The 24,883-nt window shown below is 41.3% G+C and overlaps 1 protein-coding gene across 7 annotated transcripts; it reads right to left on the bottom strand.

Moving 5' to 3' along the window:
* On the bottom strand, nucleotides 1-24,783 carry tnk2a (tyrosine kinase, non-receptor, 2a). 7 transcript variants are annotated; one of them, XM_085286748.1, is made up of 22 exons: nucleotides 24,605-24,783; nucleotides 23,033-23,102; nucleotides 15,393-15,555; nucleotides 15,168-15,238; nucleotides 14,681-14,881; nucleotides 13,797-13,946; nucleotides 13,284-13,379; nucleotides 12,886-13,067; nucleotides 12,675-12,801; nucleotides 12,431-12,577; nucleotides 12,193-12,287; nucleotides 11,626-11,820; nucleotides 10,868-10,959; nucleotides 10,712-10,756; nucleotides 10,394-10,629; nucleotides 7,137-7,340; nucleotides 6,422-7,041; nucleotides 4,251-4,389; nucleotides 3,561-3,656; nucleotides 2,563-2,690; nucleotides 1,942-1,998; nucleotides 1-1,392 (listed from the first exon to the last, which is right to left on the bottom strand). In XM_085286748.1, the coding sequence occupies exons 3-22, from the start codon at nucleotides 15,553-15,555 to the stop codon at nucleotides 1,386-1,388; spliced, it is 3,051 nt and encodes a 1,016-aa protein (XP_085142874.1). In that variant the 5' UTR covers nucleotides 23,033-23,102; nucleotides 24,605-24,783; the 3' UTR covers nucleotides 1-1,385. The 7 variants fall into 7 exon arrangements, 5 of the variants coding, with proteins under 5 accessions (XP_085142874.1, XP_085142875.1, XP_085142871.1 ...); XM_085286749.1 differs by having other exon boundaries at nucleotides 24,711-24,781; XR_014893881.1 differs by lacking the exons at nucleotides 23,033-23,102; nucleotides 24,605-24,783 and adding an exon at nucleotides 17,591-18,491 and having other exon boundaries at nucleotides 1,667-1,998.
* Nucleotides 24,784-24,883: the final 100 nt, after the last annotated feature.

Here is a 24,883-nt window from a genome sequence, read left to right as displayed (position 1 = left end):
TTTCAGAAATGAGATTACAGTTTATTATAAAACAACGAAGGCCATATTTGCATTTTACATTTGTAAGCAACTCAGATTAAACAGTACATTATAGTCAGTGTCACATTAAACAGATTTCATAGTTGAGCTTAACTGAATGCTTCACACATACTGAGTTATGACTGCTATAAACATATTCACCAAGCTGCTACCACCTGTCTGAAGTTTAACTTTCCAGTTTTGTTGTTTGTTTTTTTGTAAAAAAAAAGAAGAAACTTTTCCATGTAGCTGTTAAAATTTTTAATATCTGCACACGCATTATGAAATTTGGCATCGACAGCACGTAGCAGTAGCCCACTAAATCAAGTGCGTGACAGGTTCTTCAGCATGATGATTATCATACAGCAGAATCACAGTAAGATATAATAACCATGAGTTTAAAGTAGCAGTAGATATCTAATGTGCAGAGATTTGACTAATACCCTGTATCCACGAGGAAAAGGTAGGAATATTCCTATAATAAAAACTAAAGACATCACTCAGAATTCCTGCTGTTGTAAAGCCAGAAATGTTTTGCTTAAAGGCAACCTGTGGAGTTCTTGAACTCTCAAAGCACTATGAAGCAGTTTTTACGATTCACATTGCAATTTGCCAGCGACGGCAGGAAAGACGACGACATGCTGGGATGTGAAGAATGCAGGTTTCAAGACTTTTGAATGCCTTTTTACATGAAAACTCCACGTGGAACCTTTAAGACACAAAATTACAGTAATAATAATAATATCTGATATGCCTTCAGTCATATCAACATTTTCACTTCACTGATAGATTGTTCTTCTGACCAGCAGTTAGCATCTTTGTTGACATGCTCGGTAAAATGTTTTATACAACATTAATTGTATATTTTTCCTAAAAGTGCAACTATACGCCAGCTCATACCTCCCTGATTCTTTTTGACAGCAAAAAGCCATTTGACATTACAGTAAGCTTATGCACACACACGCACGCAGACACACACACACACACACACACACACACACAGGCCTCTACAACAACCTCACAACCAGAAAACGTCTGCAGCAGCTACCAGCTGAAACAAACTCTGGATTAATGCAATGATAAAAAAAAAAAGAACAACCAAAAAAAAAGATAAATAACAACTGTTCAAGTAAATATTGTGAATCATGTAACAGCTGCTCCTTTAGGTTATAGTGAGCATGCGAGTGACACAGGTAGTAGCAGGTATTCACACATGCTGCTTCAGAGACGCTTTTTAATGGTCATTAAAAAGCGTCTCTGGTCTTTGGAGCAATGAGTCATCCTGCCGACTCTGTGTCAGCGCGCTGATCCAGATGAGCTCGGGAGCTTGTCAGAAGGTGACTGCCGCTCAATTTGTCCTCCTGCTCTCACTTCCTAAGAAGCAGAAAAACAATGTACAATATCAGCTTCTTTGTTTAGGATTCTGTACAACAGCAAACAATCGCTGAACGCTGAGTGTTTAAGCTCTAAGCAGGGCTGAAAAATGAAGCCAAAAACTGCACTTCCTGTAGTGGCCACTGGAGGTTGGCTAGAAAAAAAAAGCAGTGAATCGTGTGTTAAAATTCCTAAACTTACAGAACAAATAAACATGTTGCCTCTACATCTACATTTCCTGTTCACAGTTACTCATATTTCTAACTAAGCTCACCTGCTCACATTTTTATTGGGGATGCGTGAATGACAGATGGATTTTTACGAGGCTGCTGGTTTTCTGTTAGCTGTCACCACAGCAGAATATGACTTGCTGACCTCCTCTTGACCACGTTTGTGCTGTTATTTTTTCCTTTTTTCTTTTTTAATTTTTGCAGTGTAGTCAACTGTACAAACAGAAATCCAGATACTTTATCTTACTGCAAACTTAATAGCAGGAGTCTGTGTCTGTATTTTACAAATCAAGCCTGCAAGTCTTAGTGGATAATTTACCTCTGGCTCCAAAAAGCTCCCACATTCAGCGGTTCCACATACTTTTGACACTGCCCCCTAGTGACAGTAGCAGGTGACAAAAGTTTATTACTTTGATGAGACAATGATCGCCGAGTGTCAGCTGTGTCTGAGCTGACATATAATGACGCTTACTGTGGACAACAAATAAATGAATGACAAAAGCAAAATCCATAAAGTTAGATAAAAGTAAAAATGAGAACTTGAGGTTTTATTTTTTTATTTTTTTACAAACACTCTTTCCAATATGACCAACTGAAAATCTAAAATAAGAAAATTACTTGAGAGATTATTTTAGCTCAAGTTCTTTTTCTCACTGTGTCAACAAGTCAGAAATTTGACAGCCACAGGTTAAGAAGTGTATAAAATCTTCCTTAAAAGCAACCGGAGCAGCAGTCTAACAGGAGGATGGAGGAAGCAGATGGATCGTTAGCACATTTGTGCTTGTGCTGTCATGTCATGCTGACAAACTTAGCGGCACATTAAAAGCAGGTTTCAACCTGGGAGAGACATCAGCCGCTACAGACAGTAGTAACTCAGAGCTCAGTACTACAAAAAACAAAGTGGGCATCCGCTCTTTTCTGTCCATTTACTGTTGATTACCTGTTGCGATGTGGTCCGTATGTGTCCAGCATGACCGTGCTGGCATGTTCCAGGTCCCACTGGTGATGCTGCAGCAGCTCCTCGCACTCGGCTCTTGAACGCAGCCCTAGCCGAAACAGCTGCTCCACCTACAGCGCAGATGGTGAAAGAAGCATTTTAGACACGTGATTTACCATCATTGTTTTTACTACATTTAACTCTCTTCTTGCTGTTCTGATGCTCTTTTGCAGCATGAACACTGGCTTTCTTTAGCAACAGAAAAGCTCCCACATCCTAACCTTTATGATGACAATAAACTTTAGCTACCTATGTACTTCTCAAAAGCAGAGCCACTGAATCGCTTAAATGTTAAAATTGAAAGAAAACAATTTAATCCAGTTTCATTAATTATAATAAGACCTTTAAAAGCACAGGACAAAAACAATCAGTAACCTCCCTAACTCAATGTGTGTGTTTACAATCCCTGGTATACAACCCTCTTTCAGTTCTATGGTTGAACGTGTCATTATTAGTCTTGTCTTTATGTGACAAGACTAAGCCAAAATGTAGAATCAGCATGTGGAAAGCTAAGTACACCCCATGATTTAATAGCTTGTAGAAACACCTTTAGCAGCAATAATCTGAAGTAATTGCTTTTTGTAGGACTTTATCAGTATCTGACATCACAAGCTTGAATTTTGGCCCGCTCTTCTTTAATAGTTGCTTCATTGAGGTTTAAGTGCATTCATTTATGCACAGCTCTCATACCTTCCCACTGAGGTCTGGACTTTCGGCTATTGCAACACATTGATTCTTTTCTTTTTCAGCAATTCTGTTTTCAATTTTTTACTATGTTGGATCACACAGTTTACAGAGCAGTTCATGGTCCATCAGTAACTGCAAGAGGTAACACACTTAATAGCTGTTAATATGTCACTTTTTTGCACTCTGATTCATTTATATATTCTTTGTTAACGGCAACAAATAAACTAGGAAAGTGTATAGACAGACAGTTGCACCTTTAAATGGTTTATGGCCTGAGGGATGCTCCACTCGTGGCTCTGCAGAGCAGCCTGACACTCCTCTATCGTGACACCGTGCACAGCTCCTTGGACCTGACAATCAGACAATAAACTTAACGTCATGTTTGCATTTTAAAGAAGTGCAACTGTCATATGGATACACATGAAAAGAAATCTACTTTTATTTCGGAGAGTAACTCTGCGTGGGCACATTTGTTACCATGCTTGTACAAAGAGAAGAAGTGACAAAACGAGCAGGTTTCCTTCTTTTCAAACTCTCTCAGTCACTTATGCAATGAATCAAACTGTTTTTAAATTAGCCACAAGCCCCTTGAAGTTTTTCCCTAATTCGCAGTCCCAATGAAATTAGTAATAAAGTTAATGATTTTCTTTTTTAATATTATTCTTCCTCAGGTAATGTTAAAACCATATGAATATGATTCAAATCTGCAGCTTTTTGAGCATTACATTCTCACAATTAAAAGCTTTGTTGATAAAAGGATGTGAATTCAATAAAAAGGGACAATTTAGCTTTTCATGTGTTATCTAGAAATCAGTGACTCTAATTTGTCTGCCTGTGGAAAACAACAGCATTCAGTGTTTGTCATTTCTGTGACTCTCAACAAATAAAAGTTATGACTTTTTTGTTTTAATAGAAAAAGTGATATTCCTTATGATCTCCCTCACCTGTGTGATGCTCTGTTCCCGTTGAATGCTGGGAGCTGCAGCTCGGCCGTTATTGTTGTTGTAGGAGGTGTTCGGTTTGGCTCCACTAGGGTGCTGCTGCATCATAGGTTTGACTGCCGCCATGTTGGCTGCTCCGTATCTGTTAAGAAACATGAAATATGGCATATGAATTATTTTGAATGGTAAATGGCCTGTATTTGTATAGCGCTTTACTTTGTCCCTATGGACCCCAAAGCGCTTTACACAACATTCAGTCATTCACACACTGGTGATGGCAAGCTACATTGTAGCCACAGCCACCCTGGGGCGCACTGACAGAGGCGAGGCTGCCAGACACTATTGCCACCGGGCCCTCTGACCACCACCAGCAGGCAATGGGTGAAGTGTCTTGCCCAAGGACACAACAACCGAGACTGTCCGAGCCGGGGCTTAAACCGGCAACCTTCTGATTACAAGACAAACTGCCAGCTCTTGAGCCACCATCGCCCCTTAGCTGATGATGTTTCTCTGTGAATGACATCTGAAATTTTACTGTTGCACTGAAGAAATTCTCGTAATAATAAGTCTCTGACGACATTTTCCAACTATAAAACATTTATTTAGCATAAGCTTTTATTTGCTTTCATAACTGTGTTACTTAAAAAGTTGGGATGCTGTGTAAAATGTCAAATTTCTCATTAGTTTCTAATTACGATTCCTCTGTATCTTGTTCCAGTTGTACGTTACTTTTGGTTAATTTCCCGCCGGTGCGACTGTCTGCCCCACTCTTATTGTCTGCTCTTTTCTGGGATTTTTTTGTTCTCTGGGTGAAATTGCATTGTTGATGTCAGAGGTAAGAGGAGAAAGGCCGGACTGCTTTGAGCTGATCAGAAGACGACTGTAACCAATCACAACCAAGGTATGAAGAAGAGCATCTCTGAAGTCACTGCATGTCAAACCTCCTGTCCACTCCTGTCAGCTAAAAACAGGAAACTGACACTACAGTTTGTACAGGCTCACTAAAACTGAATTACTGAAGATTGGAAGACTGGCGCCTTGTCTGAGGAGTATATTTCCGCAGCAACATTCAGATGGTAGGGTCAGAAATCATGGATCCATCCTGCCGTGTATCAACAGTTCAGGCTGGTGGTGGTTGTATAATGATGTGGATTATATTTTCTTGGCACCAAATGAGTGTCACTTAAACACCACAGCATACATGAGTATATTTTGCAAAATGAAAATGAGTAAAATGTGGCCTCCACAGTCACCACGTCTCAGTCCATTAGAGCACCTTCAGGATGCAGTGAAACAGGAGATTGGCATCACGAATGTGCAGCACCTGTGTGATGCTTTTATGTCGATATGGACCCAAATATCTGAGGAATGTTTCCAGCTCCTCGTTAATCTATGGTATGAAGACTTAAGGATGCTATGAAGGACAAATGAGGTCCAAACTGGCAAGTGGTTGGTGAGCGCAACCACTTGCCAGCTCCTCTTTGTCTTTGGTATCTGGTTTAAAAGCTTGCTTGTTTTCTGTATTGGGGTCCCCCCTGAACTCAGCACACAGATGTGAGCTTTGTTTCAACAGCTTGACGACAAATTCAAACAAGCTGAAAAAATATTCTATTACAACAAATGCTAATAAAATAGCAATGCCTCATGCCAAGTGATTTGATGACTCACTTTAGCTCCTGATCTTCATGAAAATAAATAATAATAAATAAAAATTATGTCACATTTCAACCTAGGTGTTATTCACATAATAGTGGATATTTTTCACTTGTTATTTACCTTGTGGGAAATTTGGAAATAAATATATCCGTGTAAAGTCAGTAAGCGCTGAAGAAGGAGCACACGTGCCATTTAGTTAGTGTCACGCAATGCTGGGGTTAATTGGATGATCCCTCACATGCACAAACACCCCAGGTACGCGTGTACCATTTCACTTGATTGGTCCCATGTTATCAAGTCCTCAAATCCTCTTTTTTTTTTGTAGGGTGCAGTGCTGATGTCAGAGCCATAAAAATCTCTAACACTGAGCTGGCAAAAATATAATGTTACCCCAACATTACATTTGAGGACTATTTTTTGTTTATACATATATGCTCTGGAAGAAATATAAATTATCAAGGGAACAAATTCGTTTTTTGCTCTCCACCCATAAAAATCTGCCTCCATGAAAAACTCACCTCTCCAGAAAAGCTGGTCTCTCCGGCAGTGGGACGGGGGCAGAGCTCTGCGAACTGTCAATCAGTGAGGAAAGGCCACGCCCCTCACGAAAGGCGAGTGGATCCAGTAAGGACGTGGAGGAGTACGATGAGCCAGGAAGTCCTAAGCGTGAGGAATGGGATGAAGCTTGAGGCAAAGAGGAAGACGACGATGGAGAGTTGGAGGACAGGAGTGGACCCAGCAGTCCCGATGCCCGACGGGGCGAGACGGCGAGAGGAGGAGGTGGCAATGCTACAGGTGACGAGGAGCGGGAGCCTGGCTGAGAAAAGGCGTGGTCTCTGGGTGGGATCTGAGGGGGTGTGTCATCTTCGTTGCCCAGTGAAATGGAGCTGGTGCGTGCTTCTGGGTTTATGGCACGGGCGGAGAGGTTGTGTTTGGAGGGACGCAGAGGAGGGACGGGACTGCGAGGAGGCAGCACAGGCCTGTCCTCAAAGCAGGAGGCAAAGGAGGAGGCAGACGAGGGAGATGGAGGGGGAAGATGGATCTGTCGGTGCGGGCCCAAAGGAGCCAGAGGCATGGGGAGTGGGGAGGAGGGGAGGGAGCGGCCTGTTGCCATTGGAACCTGCAGCTTCACCATCACCTACATCAACAGAGAAACAGCAGCTTTATGTTAGCTTGGGTGATAATTTAAAAGTAAAAATCGATCCCGAATGGCATTAATACAGCTTTCACTACCTCCCTCTGTAGCTCCTGGAAGAGGTCAGCTGACTGGGATTCGCTCCTTCCTGTCAAGCCACCACCAGCGGATGAAGAAGCTTCTTCAGTCAACCCTTTGTATATGGACCGCACTTCCTGGTCCTCTGATTGATCCTCAGCCTCTGCAGTAACTTCATCGTACGCTGGCTGGGGGAGAGGCCAGTCCAGAATGGAGGGAGTGTCCTGAGAAGACAAATAGATACAAGGAAAAGTTATCCAACGTTATTAAGATTTTTCCTGCATAACAAAAACAAAGTTTGAGCCAGAGCCAAAAGGAAATCATCACTGCTGCAGTAATATTACTTCTTTGTGTTCACTGGGGTTTGAATTACTCACATATGTCGTTATTAATTCTTCAGAAATAACCAGAAAATGCACCGATTTCCATCAAATCATCATTACATTTATATTTATTTATGCATAGTTACCCACTGTTGGTCAATAAAACCTGACTTTCAGCCAGAAAATCCTGAAAAATTGTTTTGCAAAGGTCTGGACCTTTGCATCCTCAGGACCTTCTATCGCTGTGCCATTGAGAGCATCCTCACTGGATGCATCACCACCTGGTATGGCAACAGCACCGCCTACAACTGCAAAGCTCTCCAGCGAGTAGTGCGGTGCTCTGAACGGATAATTGGAGGTGAGCTTCCCTCCCTCCAAGACATCTACAGGAAGCGGTGCCTGAGGAAAGCGGGGAGGATCATCAAGGACTCCAGTCACCCCAGCCATAAACTGTTCAGACTGCTTCCATCAGGAAGGAGGTTCTGCAGCATCCGGTCCCGTACCAGCAGACTGAGAGACAGCTTTTTCCATCAGGCCATCAGACTGCTGAACACGTCATAGACACCTCAGCTTCACTACTGGAACTTCAACATTATGCACTCCACACTGTATATAAATGCCACTTGTTTTGCACATATTCAACTCTGTATATTTTATATATTTTATTATTATTATTATTATTATTATTTTATTTTATTTTTTTACTATTTAATTTGTAAAAATGTGTATACACACACACACACGTAGGAAAATATTTAGTATACACATCCAGAAATGCATACACTATTATATATTGTACATATATTTATTAGTTTCAGGTTGGCCATTCTTGTGTTTTGCTCGTTTGTGTTGTTGTGTTTGCACATCTCTGTTGCTTGTGGGGCTCGCACACAAGAATTTCACTCGCATGTGCTGTGCCAGTGTGCCTGCACATGTGATGTGACAATAAAAAGTGATTTGATTTGATTTGGATATCCTCTTTCTTTCTTTTTTTTAATGTTCAAGCCAAGATATTAAGTTAACCTTGTTTAGCTAATAGTACAGCTCTGTTTAAAGAACTATTACAGAACCCAGAAGTTGGAAGTGGTCATTTCTGGTTGACCTATTAAGGTCCACCTCCTCCAGGGTTAGAGTTTTGTTTTAGTCACAAGTTTCAATTATTCAATATTGTTATATTGTTTGTTTGGTGGTGGTGGTCACCAAAGGTGATGAGATGGCTTACAGGGAGGAGGTCAGCGCCCTGACACACTGGTGCCAAGACAACCATCTCACCCTCAAACTCACAAAGACAAAAGAGTTGATAGTGGGCTTCCGGAGGTGTAGGGAAGCACACACTCCCATCACCATCAACACCGCTGCTGTGGAGAGAGTGAGCAGCTTCCGTTTCCTAGGCAACATCTGGCGAGGGATCTCACATGGTGAGTACACACAAAACAGTGAAGAAGTCGCAGCAGTGCCTCTTCTTTCTCAGGAGTCTGAAGTGATTCAGCATGAGCCCCCACATCCTCAGGACCTTCTACTGCTGTGCCATTAAGAGCATCACCACGTGGTATGGCAACAGCACTGGTTACAACTGCAAAGCTCTCCAGAGAGTGGTGCTGTGTTCTGAAAGGATAATTGGAGGTGGTGGTGTTGCCTGAGGAAAGTGGGTAGGATCATCAAGGCTCCAGTCACCCCAGCCATAAACTGTTCAAACTACTTCGGTCAGGCAGGAGGTACTGCAGTATCCGTCCCGAACCAGCAGACTGAGGGACAGCTTTTTCCCTCGGGCCACCAGACTGCTGAACACTGCATAGACACCTCACTCTCACCTACCGGAACTTCAACACTATGCACTCCATAATGTACATATATGCCATTTTTGTGCACAATATTCACACTGCTGACCTCTGTATATTTTACATATATGTATGTGTACACACACACACACACACACACACACACACACACTTTGGCATAGATATTACTAATGTGCATACATCCTTAAAATTGTACATATTTATTCTTATAATTCTCACATTCCTGCTCTTATATTTGGCTTGTTTCTTATGTTTCTTGTATTTTTTGCACACCACTGTTGCCTGTGAAGCTTGCTCACATGTGCTGTACCAGTGTACCAGTAATGTGACGTGACACTAAAAGTGACTTGATTTGTTTGAAATGCTTTTCTATTCCCATGTGAAGCACTTTGTAATAGCTTCCTGTCTTAAAAAGTGCTATATAAATAAATTTTACTTTTACTTCAAAAACTTCAGTATAAATATCATGAAGCTGCAGCTTGGTCAGGATGATTGAAGGCAGACTGAAGGTATGAGGTGGAATTGCTGTGCAACTCCGCTGAAGACCACTAAAGCGTGAACGTGTACATTATCAATCAATAAGTACTGATCATCCATCACATTGCACGCGCCTTGGGTGAATTCAAGTGGAAGGGGTTATTTATGACATTTCTAGGCCAAAGGTTGGACCACTGTCTCTGGGAAACAAGACAGCTCATCATTTGTGAGTACTGGCAAAGATTTCAAGCTGTGTGTGCACCACCTACACTTGATTGAGGATACTGCCATGCATGTGGCCGTGTAAGGTCCCTCGTGTCTTGAAAACCTTTGAACTACATCACAATCATTGTTTAGTTGTAGAGGGTGAACTGAAAAGATCAGATGGCTAATTCTCCAGATGAGCTGGGAATATAAGACCCCTCTGCTGTGATTACAGGATGGTTCCACTCAGGGAGTGGGTGACATTCAAAGAAAGAAAAGAATCATGCCAACCTCAGCTTGATCAACCCTCAACAGTTCATTAAAAGACAGTTCTAGGCCATAATGAAAGGGGAAATGGGACTCATATTGGTCAATGCAGTCTTGAAGTCACATTAGGTGAAGTTAAAAAAAAAAATCTCTTACTAATGAGGGTAAGAGCATCAACTATTACAGTCTGACTCAGGTCTGAGCTACCTTTAGGGTGTCCTCATCCAGCTGCCGAGACTCAGTGAGCGGAGAAGGTGTGGTAGAGCTGAAACTGTCATCGGTGAAGTCAATAAGCGACACCTCGCTCTTGGCTGAACGCACGCCTGTCCCCTCCCACGGCCGAAGCTTCAGACCTAGGGATGCTCCCAGCTTCTTCAACCCAGACGACGCGCTGGCGTCTTCCTCGTCATCGTAATCGTCCATCACAGAGTCGTAGAACGGCTCTGGACACACATGAAACTCTAGATTTAGATAATTGCTTCTACTGACATGCATGTGTTTGAAGGATTAAAGAAAAAATCTCACTCTTGAGCAGAACGGCAGGTTGGGGTGGACGAGGGGGAGGTAGCTCTGATAAAAACAGACAAAGGCGTTTAGGTTCGATTTGACATGCATCGGTGTAACAGAAAAGTTAGATCACTATTCAGCAAAAATACAGTCTCACGGCACAAATGAATTTACTCTTGGCACGGTTGGGAAGTTTGGTCGGTCTCGCAATGCCTGAATCCATTCCCAGGACATCAGGAGGGTCCATGGGGTTCCCCAAGTACAGGCTAAGGAAAGAAAATCATTTTTATGTAATAAAAGTTTAAAATTGAAAATAAGTCCAAGTCCTGTCCTTTAACTCATACTGAAGATGGTTGAAGCTAATAAACATACTTGTTAATAACATGTTAATAATCCCGTTGTAGGAACTGGAACATCAGTAAAATTATTTCACTACTCCTCTATTGTTGCAAACAGTGCAGTGATGTGGACGTGTCTTCTAAAACCCTCTAAAGCTCAACAGCAAAACATCTGTTAAACTATGCATGATACACAGCTGCCCTCTAGTGGGGAGCTGCAGTATAGGCAGTCTTAAAATAGTACATGCATGGTTTCAGTTAAAACGCAATTTTAGTGCTTTGGCTTTATGTGATTTTTCTTCTTTCAAACTGATTTTTTTTTTTAGAACTGTTATCTGTTCTCCTGCCTTATCATTGTGGAATCCTAATGTAAATAACACAAATCTATAAATCCTCCTTCCTAACCTGTTTTAAAGAAGAGTCTATTCTGTAATAGATTCATTTTCCAGTCTTCTATTTCTGCGTTCTGGACTTGTGGTGGGACTCTAACATTAGCCCAGCAGCCTAGAGCCATCCATGGACGCAGAAAGCACAGTCACATCTGACGAAGCACACTGTATGACACTACATTACTGTAGGTACTGTATCATTAACCTGTCTATGCGGTCTGCGTGTCCCCAGCTCCTCTGGGGGTCTGTGTCTCCATGTCCAGTGTGTATAAAAGAGTGTTTAAGTGGCCGGCTGATGTCCTGGGCGGAAAGACCGGCGACTGACGTCACTACATGACGGGGAAACTGACCAACACGCAGTGTGCGCCTGTTCTGACCTCGCCACCAGTAGTGCTCTGCCCTGAAAACACACAAACAGGTATGAAAACAACGTGGTGACTGTCCTACAGTAATGTGCATTCTTGTAGCAGTACACGTTCTTAATTGCCAACTTCTGGGTTTTAATTTAGTAGTTAGGTAGTTACAGACATACAATATATACGATGCACACACGCATATTAATGTGATAAGGAAGTCATAAGATTATAATTGCAGTAATTTTCTACAATGTAAGGAATCCAGTTTCAACGGGAGATCCGTTGTGTAGTAGGCACTTACATAAGCACGACTCTCAAACCCACTAACCTGATTAAGAAACTGCTTGCTCTCTCAAAATCAGGCTAAAAGGATGCCTTACAGGCATGTTCTAGCTAACAAAACATCACACACTGACCTTCCTTCAATGATGGTGATAACATCATTCATTGTAATCTGGAGCTTGTCTTCCTCCTCAAAGTCCTGCAGGGCTCTCATATCTGTGGGCATGGTCTGCAGAGCACACACAGTGTCGTTAGTGTCACCAGCAGAGTCAAAGACAGCCTTTAGACATGGAATACATACTTGCAGCCAACAAAGAATCGTTTCCTAAAGCACATTTAGTGATTACGATCGACAGTGTTTTACTGTGCTACCTCGAGCAGGAAGTCTCTGAGGGCAATGAAAGTTGGTCTGTCTTCAGGTTTGGGGCTCCAGCACTGCAGCATCACATTGTAGATATCCTGAGGACAATCGTCTGGTTTGCACAGCCTCTCAGCTTCCACGTCCACCTTGTGAAGGATCTGTAAACCGACACATAAATAATGGCGTGATTAGCTGAAGCTAATGAATAATTCATTTATTTTATTTTTTATGTCAGAGGGTTGTTCAAAGATGCACCTGGCTCCCATTCAGACCCAGCCACGGCTCCTGTCCGTGGGTGAACATCTCCCAAAGGGTGACCCCAAACATCCAGGTGTCAGATGCGTGAGAGAAAGTGCGAGACTTCAGAGACTCTGGAGCACACCTGGAGAGATCGGTGAAAAACAACTGAGACGCTGAGATAATGAAACACAGATAGTATGTAGAGACAGAAAAAAGTCACTCTCACCATGGGAAAGGGATTTTGTGGCCTTCCTCCATGACGTATTGGTCGGTGTGTTTAGGCAGTGCCCTCATTAGGCCAAAGTCTCCAATCTTCACAGTTTCATTGGTGGAAAGCAGCACATTACGGGCTGCGAGGTCCCTGTGGAGGAAACGCTTCTGCTCCAGGTAAGCCATCCCACAGGCCACCTGTGGAGAAGGTGTGGAGTGACAGATGGGAGCATTTTTGCATTCTTACACATGGGAAATGTCATAAAATAGAGCTGTATCTCCAACAAATAAATATTTAAATTTAAACAAATGTACAAATATTATGGAAACTGTACTCAAGAAAATCTAATAGAGAGAACAGTGTGATAAAACTGAATTTCATTGTGGGGTTTTTTCCTTTCGGCATTAACTGACCTGCACGCCATAGTTACACAGCGAGGAGATGAGGATGTGACCCTGCCGCTTTCTGAGCCGATCCAACAGGGAGCCCAGAGGAGCCAGCTCAGTCACCTACACTCCAACAAACAAAATGTGCTCAGAGCTCATTGTGTTTATGTTTTGTGCACTGCTTTTAAAATATATAATCCCGTCTGTACTGTTTTTCAGTGCTTTTTTAAAAAATATGTTACATCTGGAAGTGGCAAATCTTTAACTTGTAGACTGTGTGAACTCTTTTGTACTTGAATTTCCTCTGTGTGTGGGAAACACTGATCTTATATTCAGGGCTATTCTAAAGTAGCCAGACCTGAGGCAGCAGAAACTCCTGCAGGCTAAACTGAGCTTAACAGCTCTGAAACATTCAGCGTAAAATCACTGAAAACATCTGATAGCTCAGCAGCTACAATGTATCGACTGTTGGAAATAAATCAAGTTCTCAAAAAGAGGACAAACTCCCTCTTATAAGTGTGTGTGTGTCTCATGGATTACCATCTTCATAGGCTGTGTGAGGACGATGCCATACAGGCGGATGAGGTTTTGGTGGCTCAGTGAATGCATGGCATTCACCTCTCTGATGAAATCATCCAGACCGTCTGAGTCCAGTACATTTGATTTCAGGCATTTTACTGCCACTGACAACTACAAAGAAAAGGAGAGCTGATTTTAGAGAAACCTCTGTAAAAAATAAATAAGTAAATCACTTTGTGGAGTTCAAATGGGATGCTCTAACTTAAGAGGAAGTGACAAATACCCAGCAAATGTGTCCTTTTGGGGCATGTGTGGCCTCGCTGCGGGCAGACCCACACAACCCACAGTGGGCCGCAGAACACGCGTGATATTTCAGAAAATGAAAGATTGGACTGATAACATTCACTTCTTTTTCAGTATATCAATAAGATTCATTTTACTAAAATGGTTTGAATCAGTCACCTTCTCTCAGCCTCATATTTCTGACTGTGTACTAAAACATGTTCTGTGTTTTCATCTTCTCCAGAATAGTCACATTTCCTTGTATAATGTTTCTTTTTTATAAATAATATACCAGCCAACATGCCAGTGTGGGCCCTCAGTGGGTAGCTGTGGGTGAACTGTGGGGCTGCAAACCCACATTTATCCTACGTGGGCCCCTAGTTGGTGTGCACACAGAGCCCATGGCATCTTTGCCCTTTCTACCTCCTACGTAGGTTTTCTCATGCAAGGAGACTACGAGTTGCCCACAGATATATTTCTTACAGGCCCAAAAGGGATAAACTGCTATGGGACCCACATGCTTAGCCTAGATGGGACCCAAGTGGCTTGTTTGTGGGCAAACACACCCTGAGCCTCTATGTCATACATTCTCAGCTGCCTCATACTGTGTTTCTTCATCTCACCACTCTGCCGTTGGGTGCAGTCCACTCTCCTCGCCGCACCACCCCGAATGTCCCGTCTCCAAGCCGCTCAAACAGCTGAAGCTCCGACTCTCTAATCAGGCAGGTGAGCGCGGCCCCTGACTCACTACTGGCCGGGGCCGCGGCAGACGATGCCCCGTGGGGCTGCTGTGTGTCAGCGTCCGGTCGTTTCACTGGAAACACCTGCAGGGCCAGAAACTTCTTATGCATGCGAACACGCTTGATTTGAATCTGAATGAATCTAAATTAACCTATTTTGATAAAAGACACACATAGACCATGTGACATAACATGAAAAAATAAAATAAAATTAGAATCAAAGCCACATCAATACAAACTAAAATTCCTTTTCCTAAATATACCTGAGGGTGAAAGCAGACATTTTTACAAATGCAGCTTATACATGAATATCATATTGTGAGATTGCAGCCTTGCTTGAGCAACTTTCAGGACAGGAGAGGTACTGCACCTTGCTCATCCAGGATTTTCTTTTATAAAGGGCTCGTCTCCTCTTGACTGCCTCCCAGAGCCTCCTCTGACCTGGACCAGCAAAAATACAAACACAAATAAACCTGGATTTTATTGTATGTTTATAGTGTATTTTTCTAAAAGATAACACACAGACACATCTGATATTTGTTTAGATTACCTGTTTATCACGTAGGTTTGGGGTGAAAAACACTTAAAGAGGTACCTGGGCGTCCCATGCCGATCTTCTCCAGGTCTTCATTCTTGACGTAGTCAAAGTGTGAGAGTCGTGTGACGTTGAGATCATCACGGATCCGAAGGAAGTACTGCTGCAGCTGCACATCTGTCAGCAGCTCCAGCAGCCACTCTGTGCCCTCCTCACACTGCATCTACACAGCAAACACACATTTCACCTGCATCAGGATGCATACAGTGCTGTTAACAGCCTCCAGTTTTAACATAGCTCTGCTTATGCGATTGAATTGTTCCATTACTGAGCGTGATGTTAATGGACCCCATTAATGGGCACACTGTAATGTGTGCTCTAAGTGCAGGAGCTACTCTCAGCTATGAAAAGCCAAAATGACTGATGGGATGTGACATCTGCAGCACCAATGTAATGATTAGATATCTGGAAAAGCATCAAGAACAGAAAACAATAAGTGCTCATATTTTAAGAAGCTGGAGTAAGAAAATTTGGGGCATTTTTACTCCTGAAAATGACTTTCAAGATTCAACAAACACATTTTCTGACAATTGTTTAGGACGCTACTGTTTCATCTTTTTTTGCAGATTCCCCAGCAAAATGTACTTTCTGCTGCTCCTTTATTTCCCAAGGGGTAGCCAAAGTGGATAGATCTGCATATTTGATTTGGCACCGATTTTACGCTGGATGCTCTTCCTGACGCAGCCCTCCCACTTATCCAGGCTTTGTGCAGACACGAGGAGTACACTAGCTTGAGACCCCTTAAGGCTGGAATTTGTGTCTCGAAGCAGGAGTCATTTTTGCATGTGCAGCAAATGTGCAGATTCACAGATTCACAAGTTGAAAGACCTTTAAAGTTTTTCACAGACTTTAAATTATTAACTAAAACCAGTTTTGCACCATTTCATGATAAGCAAACTACAATTTCCTCTTAACTAATTGCTTTAATTGTATACCGTATACGGTGACAATATACTACAACATTTACTTTGCCTTAATCTAATGTCACTCTTACATACAAACTTCACTTACTGATGTCAAGCCTAAAACCAACAGTGGTTTAATTTAGCCAAGAAAAGAGGAGCTAGCCAGGCTCTATGTGAAAGAGAAAGATCCAAGTAAATCGCATCTAATTAGCAATATTCTGTGTTTGTTGAGGCAGAATAAGTGAAGTGACAATTTTCTTGGATAATTAATAAAGATACAAAATGTTCATTAGATCTTTAGAGTGTTTGTTAGCGTTACCTTTACAGCATTTGTCTGTAACTGTAGTCTACAGTCTTTGTTAAGCTAAGGTAAACAACCACTAGCTCTAGCTTCTTGCTTTTTGTATAGCTTCATCCTAATATTTCAAAACTATTAAAAGATGTAAACGCATTAATACAGCGCTGTCATAGAGCTCTTTGCAAAACTAAACTTTACCCTTGGGAGCAGCACATTAAGCACAGAAACATGTTTGAGTTGGCTGAAATCCCCACTCCATAGACAAACGCATGTTCAAACAGCCCCAATTGTGGAACCATGACTTAAGCATTGGACTAGCATTAGCAGGTTCGCTCTGGATTCAGGACCCCAACACAAAATAGTTAAAATTTAACGGAAGCAACATTAAGTGTGAAGGCTTTTGTCTGCCATTCACAATTAAAAACCAGAACAAACAAAACAAAACAAAAAAAAATCCAGGCAGAGGTACGTTAAAATTTCAAAATGTTGACCTACTTAATCAAAAGTAACTTTAAATTTTGAGATACTCAATCAGTAAGTCAAAATTTTGACATGAAATTTTGAGACAATAACCCAAATTAACTTGATATTACCTCTGCAGACTTGCAGAAACAAGCTTCCATAATTAAGTGGCAGGAATACATTTGTTTGCTTGTTTGTTAATTTATTGCTTTATAGTCAATTGCTGTTGGGTAATTTTAGACCCTAAAACTGAATTCAGAATGAAGTTTTTTGGTTTAACTTATAACTGGTGCAGTTACAGGGTTCACAAAGTAGACACTGTTTTTTAAACCATGAGGATACTAAATAATTTAAACAGACATCAAATGAAATCTGGTGTCTGTTGTAAGATTAGACCCAAGATCAATACACCTGCATCCCCACACCCACACTTATATTCATAGAAAAACACTGAACAAAAAGACACAGACATAGTGTAATTACAGCCAGAGAAGAAGAGATGCTGCACATCCACCCACAACTTCAGACTTTACCATTTGTCCACCGACACTCCTGTCTCCCGCCTCTTCATCCTCCCCCTCCCCCTCTCCTCTGGTGTAGGGGAGTCGCTGGTACATATAGCTCTCCCCCATACTGCAACAGCTCCTCTTGTCCTTTTTGTATTGAGCCCTCCTGTTTCTGCGCTATTCAGAGGAGGCGTTAGCTCTGCTGCCGCGCTCCCCCTACTCCGAGTCTAGTTTGCTAATCTCCTCTCAGCTCCATGACCTTCTCCGCTCAATCGATGCGCGCATGCACAAACACGGACACAAACGCACCGGGAGGCATTTGACGCCACTCTCTCCTGTCGTATCACCTAAAGCTATCTATAAACTCCTTCACTCCTCCCTCCCACTGCTCCTTTCTCTCCCTGCTGACTCACGACTTCCCGCAGTATCGGACACCTCCATGCTTCTCCGTCTCTCCAGCTTTTCCTCCTCTCCTCTTCATCTCCTTCTGGCTCAGCAGCCAAGCCCACTGTCTGATGTTAAATAATTCAGCAGCTCTAATGAGAGGGCGAGTGGAAGAGGGAGATCTTAGAGGAAGGAGGGGAAAGACTGCAGATAAAAAATAGGTGGACAGATGGATGGTCAGGCTGAAGAGAAAGGAGATGGAGACAGTTCCCAGCATGCATTTAATAGATTCTGACATGCAGATGGCATAGGCGCTAAGCTCAACCCAAACAAGCAGAACATTTCTAAAAGATGGTAACGTGATGTGGCCATCAATTTCAGGAAGTGTCAGAAACGTTGCTGAAATCTCTCATCAAGTAAAAACTGTGAAACAGTCACTGATTGCAGTTTGGCAGACGAGAGGATTTCCTGCTTTTCTCTGTTCTATATTAACCGAGCACAGTACTGTTTCAGGCAGATCATGAGGTCAATCTCAGTCACAATCCAGGCAGATCAGCTGATCTCAATCCCAGATCACATCAGCTGACGCCTCAGCTGATAAGCTTCCGCACATCCAATTAGCAAATCTCATATAGGGCGCGCTATTTAAGCTGCTTCAGATTGTGTACAGTTCCTGCATATCTGCAAAATTTACATTACAAACCATCTCCACCCCAGCCTCGGGGGGTGGGGGTCTTGCTCCTGCTCTTAGAGATGTGTCCCAGAATAAAGCTATACCACTGAATTTAAATTAGTGCAGATGGAAGTCACAATCCTCCTTTTACTACAGCAGTCTTAAATTATAGTCCTGCTGTGAGTCAAGACAACCGTAATTTGTCTTGACTCACAACAAGCAATTAAGATAGTTCTGTGAGGCATTTAATCACTATTTAATTAGAGTTTAATTGATCAAAAAAACACTGGCAAAGAATGGAAAGGACAATGGCTAAGGAGCCCAAAGTGTGCCTAGAACACATCATTACACCACCACCAACCTTAACTGCTACACCCTATTCAGTACCTGCCATCCGAATGTCACGGCAGAAATCGAGGCCCATCAGAACAGGCAATGGTTTTCCAGTCTTCTGTTGTCTAATTTTGCTCAGCCTGTGCGAATTGAAGCCTCAGTTTGCTGTTGTTCCTGTTCTTAGCTGACAACAGTGAAACCCAGTGTGGTCTTCTGCTACCGTAGCCTATTTATTCAAGGTTCAATATAATATGCATTCACAGATGGTCTTCTGCTTGCTTTGGGTGAATTCTAAATCATTACCCAAATTATCTGGGATATCACTCATTCCCTCTTTTATATATATTCCTAAAGAGTTCACTTGCAATAAATATACAATTGTGCATATAAGCTACATTGCCTGTCATGTCTAGGTGCAATCCTAACATCAGCAGCAAACACTGCATAGCCTTTATGCATTTACTGTGTACACTCATACTGTTTATAGCAAAATATAATTTATTAGTCAGTTTTAATTCATTTGAGCAGACTTAAAACAGATGTTTTAGCTATTTAACTAGATTAAAAAAAACCAAAAACATTTCACGATTATCAACAACATATGGATGCTGGATCAGATATAATATCTGAAAATCAGAATATCAATTACTCCATGAGATAATTTATTTTCTATGCAGCTCTAATTATTGTGGAAAACATTTGATTGTTTTTTCTCTTCTTTTCTTTTTGAATTTATATTATTAACATAAAAGGATCTCAGTGTGGCTTTTTCTTTGTTTGAACTGGTTGAGAAGTGGGTGGGCTGCCATATACAGTTTCTGATCTGATTACGTATATCAAAGTACATCTTGTTTGGCAGTTAAAGCCGTTAACAGTGTTGAAGTGCAGTGCTGCAGATCCTGCTGTAATTCAAAAATGAAAGAAAGGCAAATGTGAGAAACTGGGCTGTTACTATTAGCAACATGTGACAGCAAGATGAGCTAACTGGTGCATGAAGTCACTGGTTGGATCATTCATGCTCATGTATGAGTGTGTGGGCGCATCTGCGGCCTAAATGAGGACAGAAGCAGATCTTTCATCTCTGCACGGCATCATGTGTTTTATTGAGGGTGATGGTCCAAAAATAGGAGAGCTAAATTTAGCTTATGTTCAGTGGCAATAGGAGGGAAGTGGCTGCTTAATTTTTCTCTCATCTTAGCATCAGATATCTGAGGTTCAATCGGGACTGTCAACGTGCACAGATGAGGATTTATTCTGCATATTTCATCCCTGGCCCGTCCTGGTTTAGGCAGAGCATGATATGAATTCAACAGCACCTGGTAGAATTTCCTGCCATATTTGTTTGTGTGTTTCAATATTTCTGATATAAGTCACCTTAAAAGAAAAAAAAACACTGCAGGAAAAGAAAGCTTTGAGATTCATTCAGCCTGTGCTTTGGAAAGAAAACAACAGTTTTCTTCTGCAATTTCATAACTAATTCAAATGTTACACCAAATATTTGGTCACTAGAGTTAATGAGATAAAACGTTTGAGGTTTTGGTTTCTTTCTGTGAAAGAGGCCACAATGCAGCAACTCCAGCAACACTTGAAGGAAGATGAACAACTTTAATAATTGACCAACGCGTTTCGGCTTGTGGCCTTCATCAGGGTCATGAGGTGTCAACATGATTTTTCTCATGATCTTGTGTAATTTAATCGCTTGTTATATGATTTAAAACTGATCCAAATGTTCCAGTCAAGAAGGGAAATGTAAACATGATTGTGATTTAATGCAGGTGAAATATTGCTGGTCTTACTGCAAACAGATGAAAATTAGTAAACTGAAAAGTAGGGCTGGGCCATATCATACAGTTCATAATACTGGTATAACGTTAGGAATGATAAGAAAATGTCGATATTACGTGCTGCACAATAATGTTTAATATTTAGTAGCTACTGTTATATTCCCATATATCATCGTGATGTTGTTTATTCTATTGCTCTCGTTTTCTTCTGCTTGTTTTCTTTTTTCTTTCTCAACAGGTGATCCAGGTGATCGATATATGTATTTTTTTTTGTCTGCTTATTTAGTTGGTTAGTTTTTTTGCCCTTTATCCCCGTCCCTCTTCTCCACTGTTTTTTTCCCCTCTTCTTTTCTCCCTTTTCTTTTCCTCATTCAAGTCTGTCCCATATCTAGCAAGTGAAAATAAAAAATAAATAAAATAAACAATAAAAGGTGAATCAAATAGACCACTACAGCAAGGCTGGGATGGTCAATTTGGTAAAGTAAATCCGTTGGGCATCTTTCCTCACCTTTAGACAAGAATTCTGATGACAAAAGAACCAAACGGGACAGGCGCAAAAAAAAAAAGGAATGATAACAAAATGGAATATGGCGATAGAATATGGGTAAAACGCGCATGTGCAGTGCCTTTGTTTTCATACGCACATGGCAGAAAAAGTAAGGCAGCGACGGAGAATGAGAAGGGCGAAAGCGGATCGTTAAATGAAACGGATGAACCAGAATTGGTTTGTAAAAATGCTGCAACTTCAGTGGTGTGGAACTGGTTTAGCTTTCGTCCGTCAGATACACAACAAAGCACATTTTTTGGTAGAGCATGCAAGCGGCCCGTCGTTATTACCGTGTTTTTCGGAATCTAAGTCGCTCTTAAAATTCTTTGATTTTCTGAAAAATCGACAGTGCCTTATGTATGAATTCTGGTTGTGCTTACTGACCTCGAACCCATTTTATGTGGTACACAGCGCTCGAAAATCTGTCAAAAAATGTTTTAGTACAACTTTGGTAGCTACGAAGCCACACCGCTTGATGGATTGTCCGAGCATTATGGCTACCGTAGTCAGGAGCCTCGCTGAGTGATACTGTGCTTCAACATAATATTACCGTATTGTGTGTGTATAACCTGTATAACCTTAAGTTTTGTGGATATTTTACATGGTTCTGCTCAGGATATGTCGGCCAATTTCCACTGGAAATGCCTTTTGGTTAAACTGTCAGCAAGGAATTTGCATTTGCACTGTTACATTTTTATATAACTTTAATGCACATAAAAAAACAGCTGCTTGTTTAAGTAAAAATACATTGATGGGGTTTTTTTTGCACTAATAAAGTTGCAGAGTTGTAAAGTTTTTTGTCTCGCGTCAATTATATCGTCAGTTATATCATTATTGCAAATTTTCAAATATATATCGTGATAAATATTTTTGGCCATATTGCCCTACTGAAAAGAGTAAAATATAACTGTCACAGCAAACTCCTTATAGAAACAAATCTTACCACAGACATTTTGGTCATATCTCTAGGCGACTAAATGGATGAATGAGAACCATAAGCTCACTTTCAAGGGTCAGCAGGATATAAATATTGCACGAGTTAGTTTTTTTTAGTTTAGCTTATACCTTTACCACGCATGCTGAAAGTTACACATTACAGCTTCTTTAACAGCTCAGTCCAAAGTTAGGATATGATCAATGACTCATGGCTCATCCCATAGACACAGGAAGCTGAGAGGAATAAGGACACTCAGCTGATTTTTTACTTCCATAACAAATGGATATATGTCAGTGCAACAATATGATTGGCTGTTGGGAGACAGGTGAGGTTGACGGCCATTATTAGAGTTACAAACTTCTCATATTCAGGATTTGTTGAGTCTCGTGTCTCTCTTTTATAAAGTCTCTAGTTTCAATAATATTACTGGGGAGGCCAAACCATGACTCATGTTTAACTGTATGTTTCCAATCCAGGTATGCAGTGTATTTGGAATAATTTCCATGCTAATAAATGAAGCTGAACAATCAGATTCTTTCTAGATGTTACTGCATAGTGAATCGAAATCTGATGGTTCTATGTGTTGAGAGAGATGAGGCATTAGTAATTAGTAGGAACTGAGAATGTACATTAATATTTATTCCTATAACCAACTTCCAAATACACACAGTGCTAGTCCAAACAGCTCCAAACCATAAAGATCTGCACTTCTAAAGGTAACCTGAGGCAGCAGAGACCACCCTCAGTTACTTTGAGGCATTTAGTGGAATTGGTTGTGAACGGTCATAATGTTTTGGCTTATCTGTCGCACCCTGCAGGGGTCCTCTGGTGGAGTCACTGGAGGTCATCTGGCTGCAGCCATGGATGAAGGGACTCCACATCTACACAAAGTTAAAGAGAGACGGAGAGCAAGTCAGTGTCAAAACTATTAACAAGAAAGGAAAAAAACAAAACACTTCAACAAAAATTTCCATCTGCTGCTGTGAAGAGAGCAGCAGAAAAACTCTCAGAAGCAACAGCCGGTAGAAATTGTGCAGGAGGTGAAAACGAGCACGCAGGAACAGGCTGTGCCCATATTGTCACCACGGGGGAGGCTCAGACAGACCTGCTGCCTCATCGCTGAGAAAGAGTGTAGAAAGTCAATTGTTTGAGAATGAACTCTTTTAAAAAAAGATTTTAAAGTGTAAAATGATTATTTTAGGGTTTAAAATTGTTAACTGTTTGAATACTAATTCAAGTGATCATAGACAGTCTTTCACACTATTGCATCTCATTAACATATGGCAGGAGGTGTGTTTGAATTCATAGTGTACAGGATTTTCTGCATTTCACAGCTGTTACTTTACTGGCTGATTGACAAATGCTCTCTAGTCCAAAAATGACTAATGAATGTGTTTGGTAGTTGTGTTTGTAATCTTTCTCTACTTATATGGTAGTTTCTAATGCGTCCTCTTAAACAGGGGTGTCAGAACTAAGGCCCAGGTCCAGAATCGCTACGGCAAAGCTCAGGCCCCCTGGAAGGCTTTGGAAAATGTGAAGGATACATAAGTTTTGGACTTTAAATAGTAGATAAAGACTTAAATCAGATAAAAGTTATTGTTTTTTCACTATCGACTGTTGAAATTTCAAAACAAATAATACATTTTGTAACCACAGAACAGTCTGTGCCCAGAACTTTTTCTGTAATTTCACCCTTTTGCTTATTTCTTACAAATTAAGCCCAAAGTTTAGTGGTAACGGTTACTTTCATTTACTACAGCATTTTGTTATTGTGTAGAAAAACTGTGCCCTACTGCTGAAACTGCACTTCTTTTTTCTTATATTGAGATATCTCAGATTGAACGTGTAGTTTACACTGACAGAAAGAGGTCTGTTCTGATCCAAGTGGGCTGCATGCGGCCCACAGTGTAAAATAACATCCCTGCCCTGCAGAACCACACCAGACATTGCAAGACTATTTAGTGCAGCTGCACACTGATAAACTGACATGTACATATAGTGGGCTGGCCCTTTATTCGTGACTAAAGATAAGATTGCTTTATGTTTTTGTAAAAGTTCCACATAAAGTTAAATCAGTCAGATAAACAGTTGAGAGTAAGCAGATAGCATCTCTCTCATGCTGAGAGCAGAAAAGATTTTAATTCATCTTCTCAGTCAGTCAGCCTAAAGCTGATTAGCCCTAAGTGGACACACACTCGTCCCAATACAATGAAGAGCCAAGGCTAATAATATTACACCCCCTTTTTACACTGTTTTATACTTTTTCCACTATTGTTCGCTTGTAATTTTTTTTATTTATGAACTTAACGTGTTTGTTTTGGTACAACATGTACAAAAACCATATCCAAGAAAGAGCAACAGAGATGACCCCCATCGTACCGACCTAAAACGACGGGCTTTCCGGAGGGGACTGTCCCTCTCCTCCGGTCACTCCTCACTCTGCCCGCCGTACTCAGCCGTGCCGTTTATCGGGTATCTGTGAAATTCACCTGAACCGTTATCTCCGTCTCTTTCCTCCGTTAATTCCGGGACGCTTCCCAGTGAGCGTGCAGGGATTTCAGAGCGTCACGACACGTCAGAAGACGGAACTCGCCAAAATAACAGCACATCTTGTTTAGAAATTCAACTTTCAAAGTAAAAGCACACGTTACAGAAGTTATTT

Source organism: Mchenga conophoros, linkage group LG9 (genome assembly GCF_057382185.1).
Source record: "Mchenga conophoros isolate Kocher_MC1m ecotype Shallow Benthic linkage group LG9, M_conophoros_male_GT1.1, whole genome shotgun sequence".
Taxonomy (NCBI): domain Eukaryota; kingdom Metazoa; phylum Chordata; class Actinopteri; order Cichliformes; family Cichlidae; genus Mchenga; species Mchenga conophoros.
Note: the sequence above shows the minus strand (reverse complement) of the source record. Positions and strands in the feature narration are given on the sequence as shown.

What these genes read in the sequence shown, in the direction of transcription:
- tnk2a (XM_085286745.1), bottom strand. Translation starts at nt 17,689, where the DNA reads ATGGGGGAGAGCTATATGTACCAGCGACTCCCCTACACCAGAGGAGAG. An exon ending in CTGCACCCAACGGCAGAGTG is followed by an intron (nt 13,947 to 14,680) that starts GTGAGATGAAGA and finishes TTTTCTTTGTAG; the next exon opens with TTGTCAGTGGCAGTAAAATG. An exon ending in TGGATGAGGACACCCTAAAG is followed by an intron (nt 7,341 to 10,393) that starts GTAGCTCAGACC and finishes TTGTCTTCTCAG; the next exon opens with GACACTCCCTCCATTCTGGA.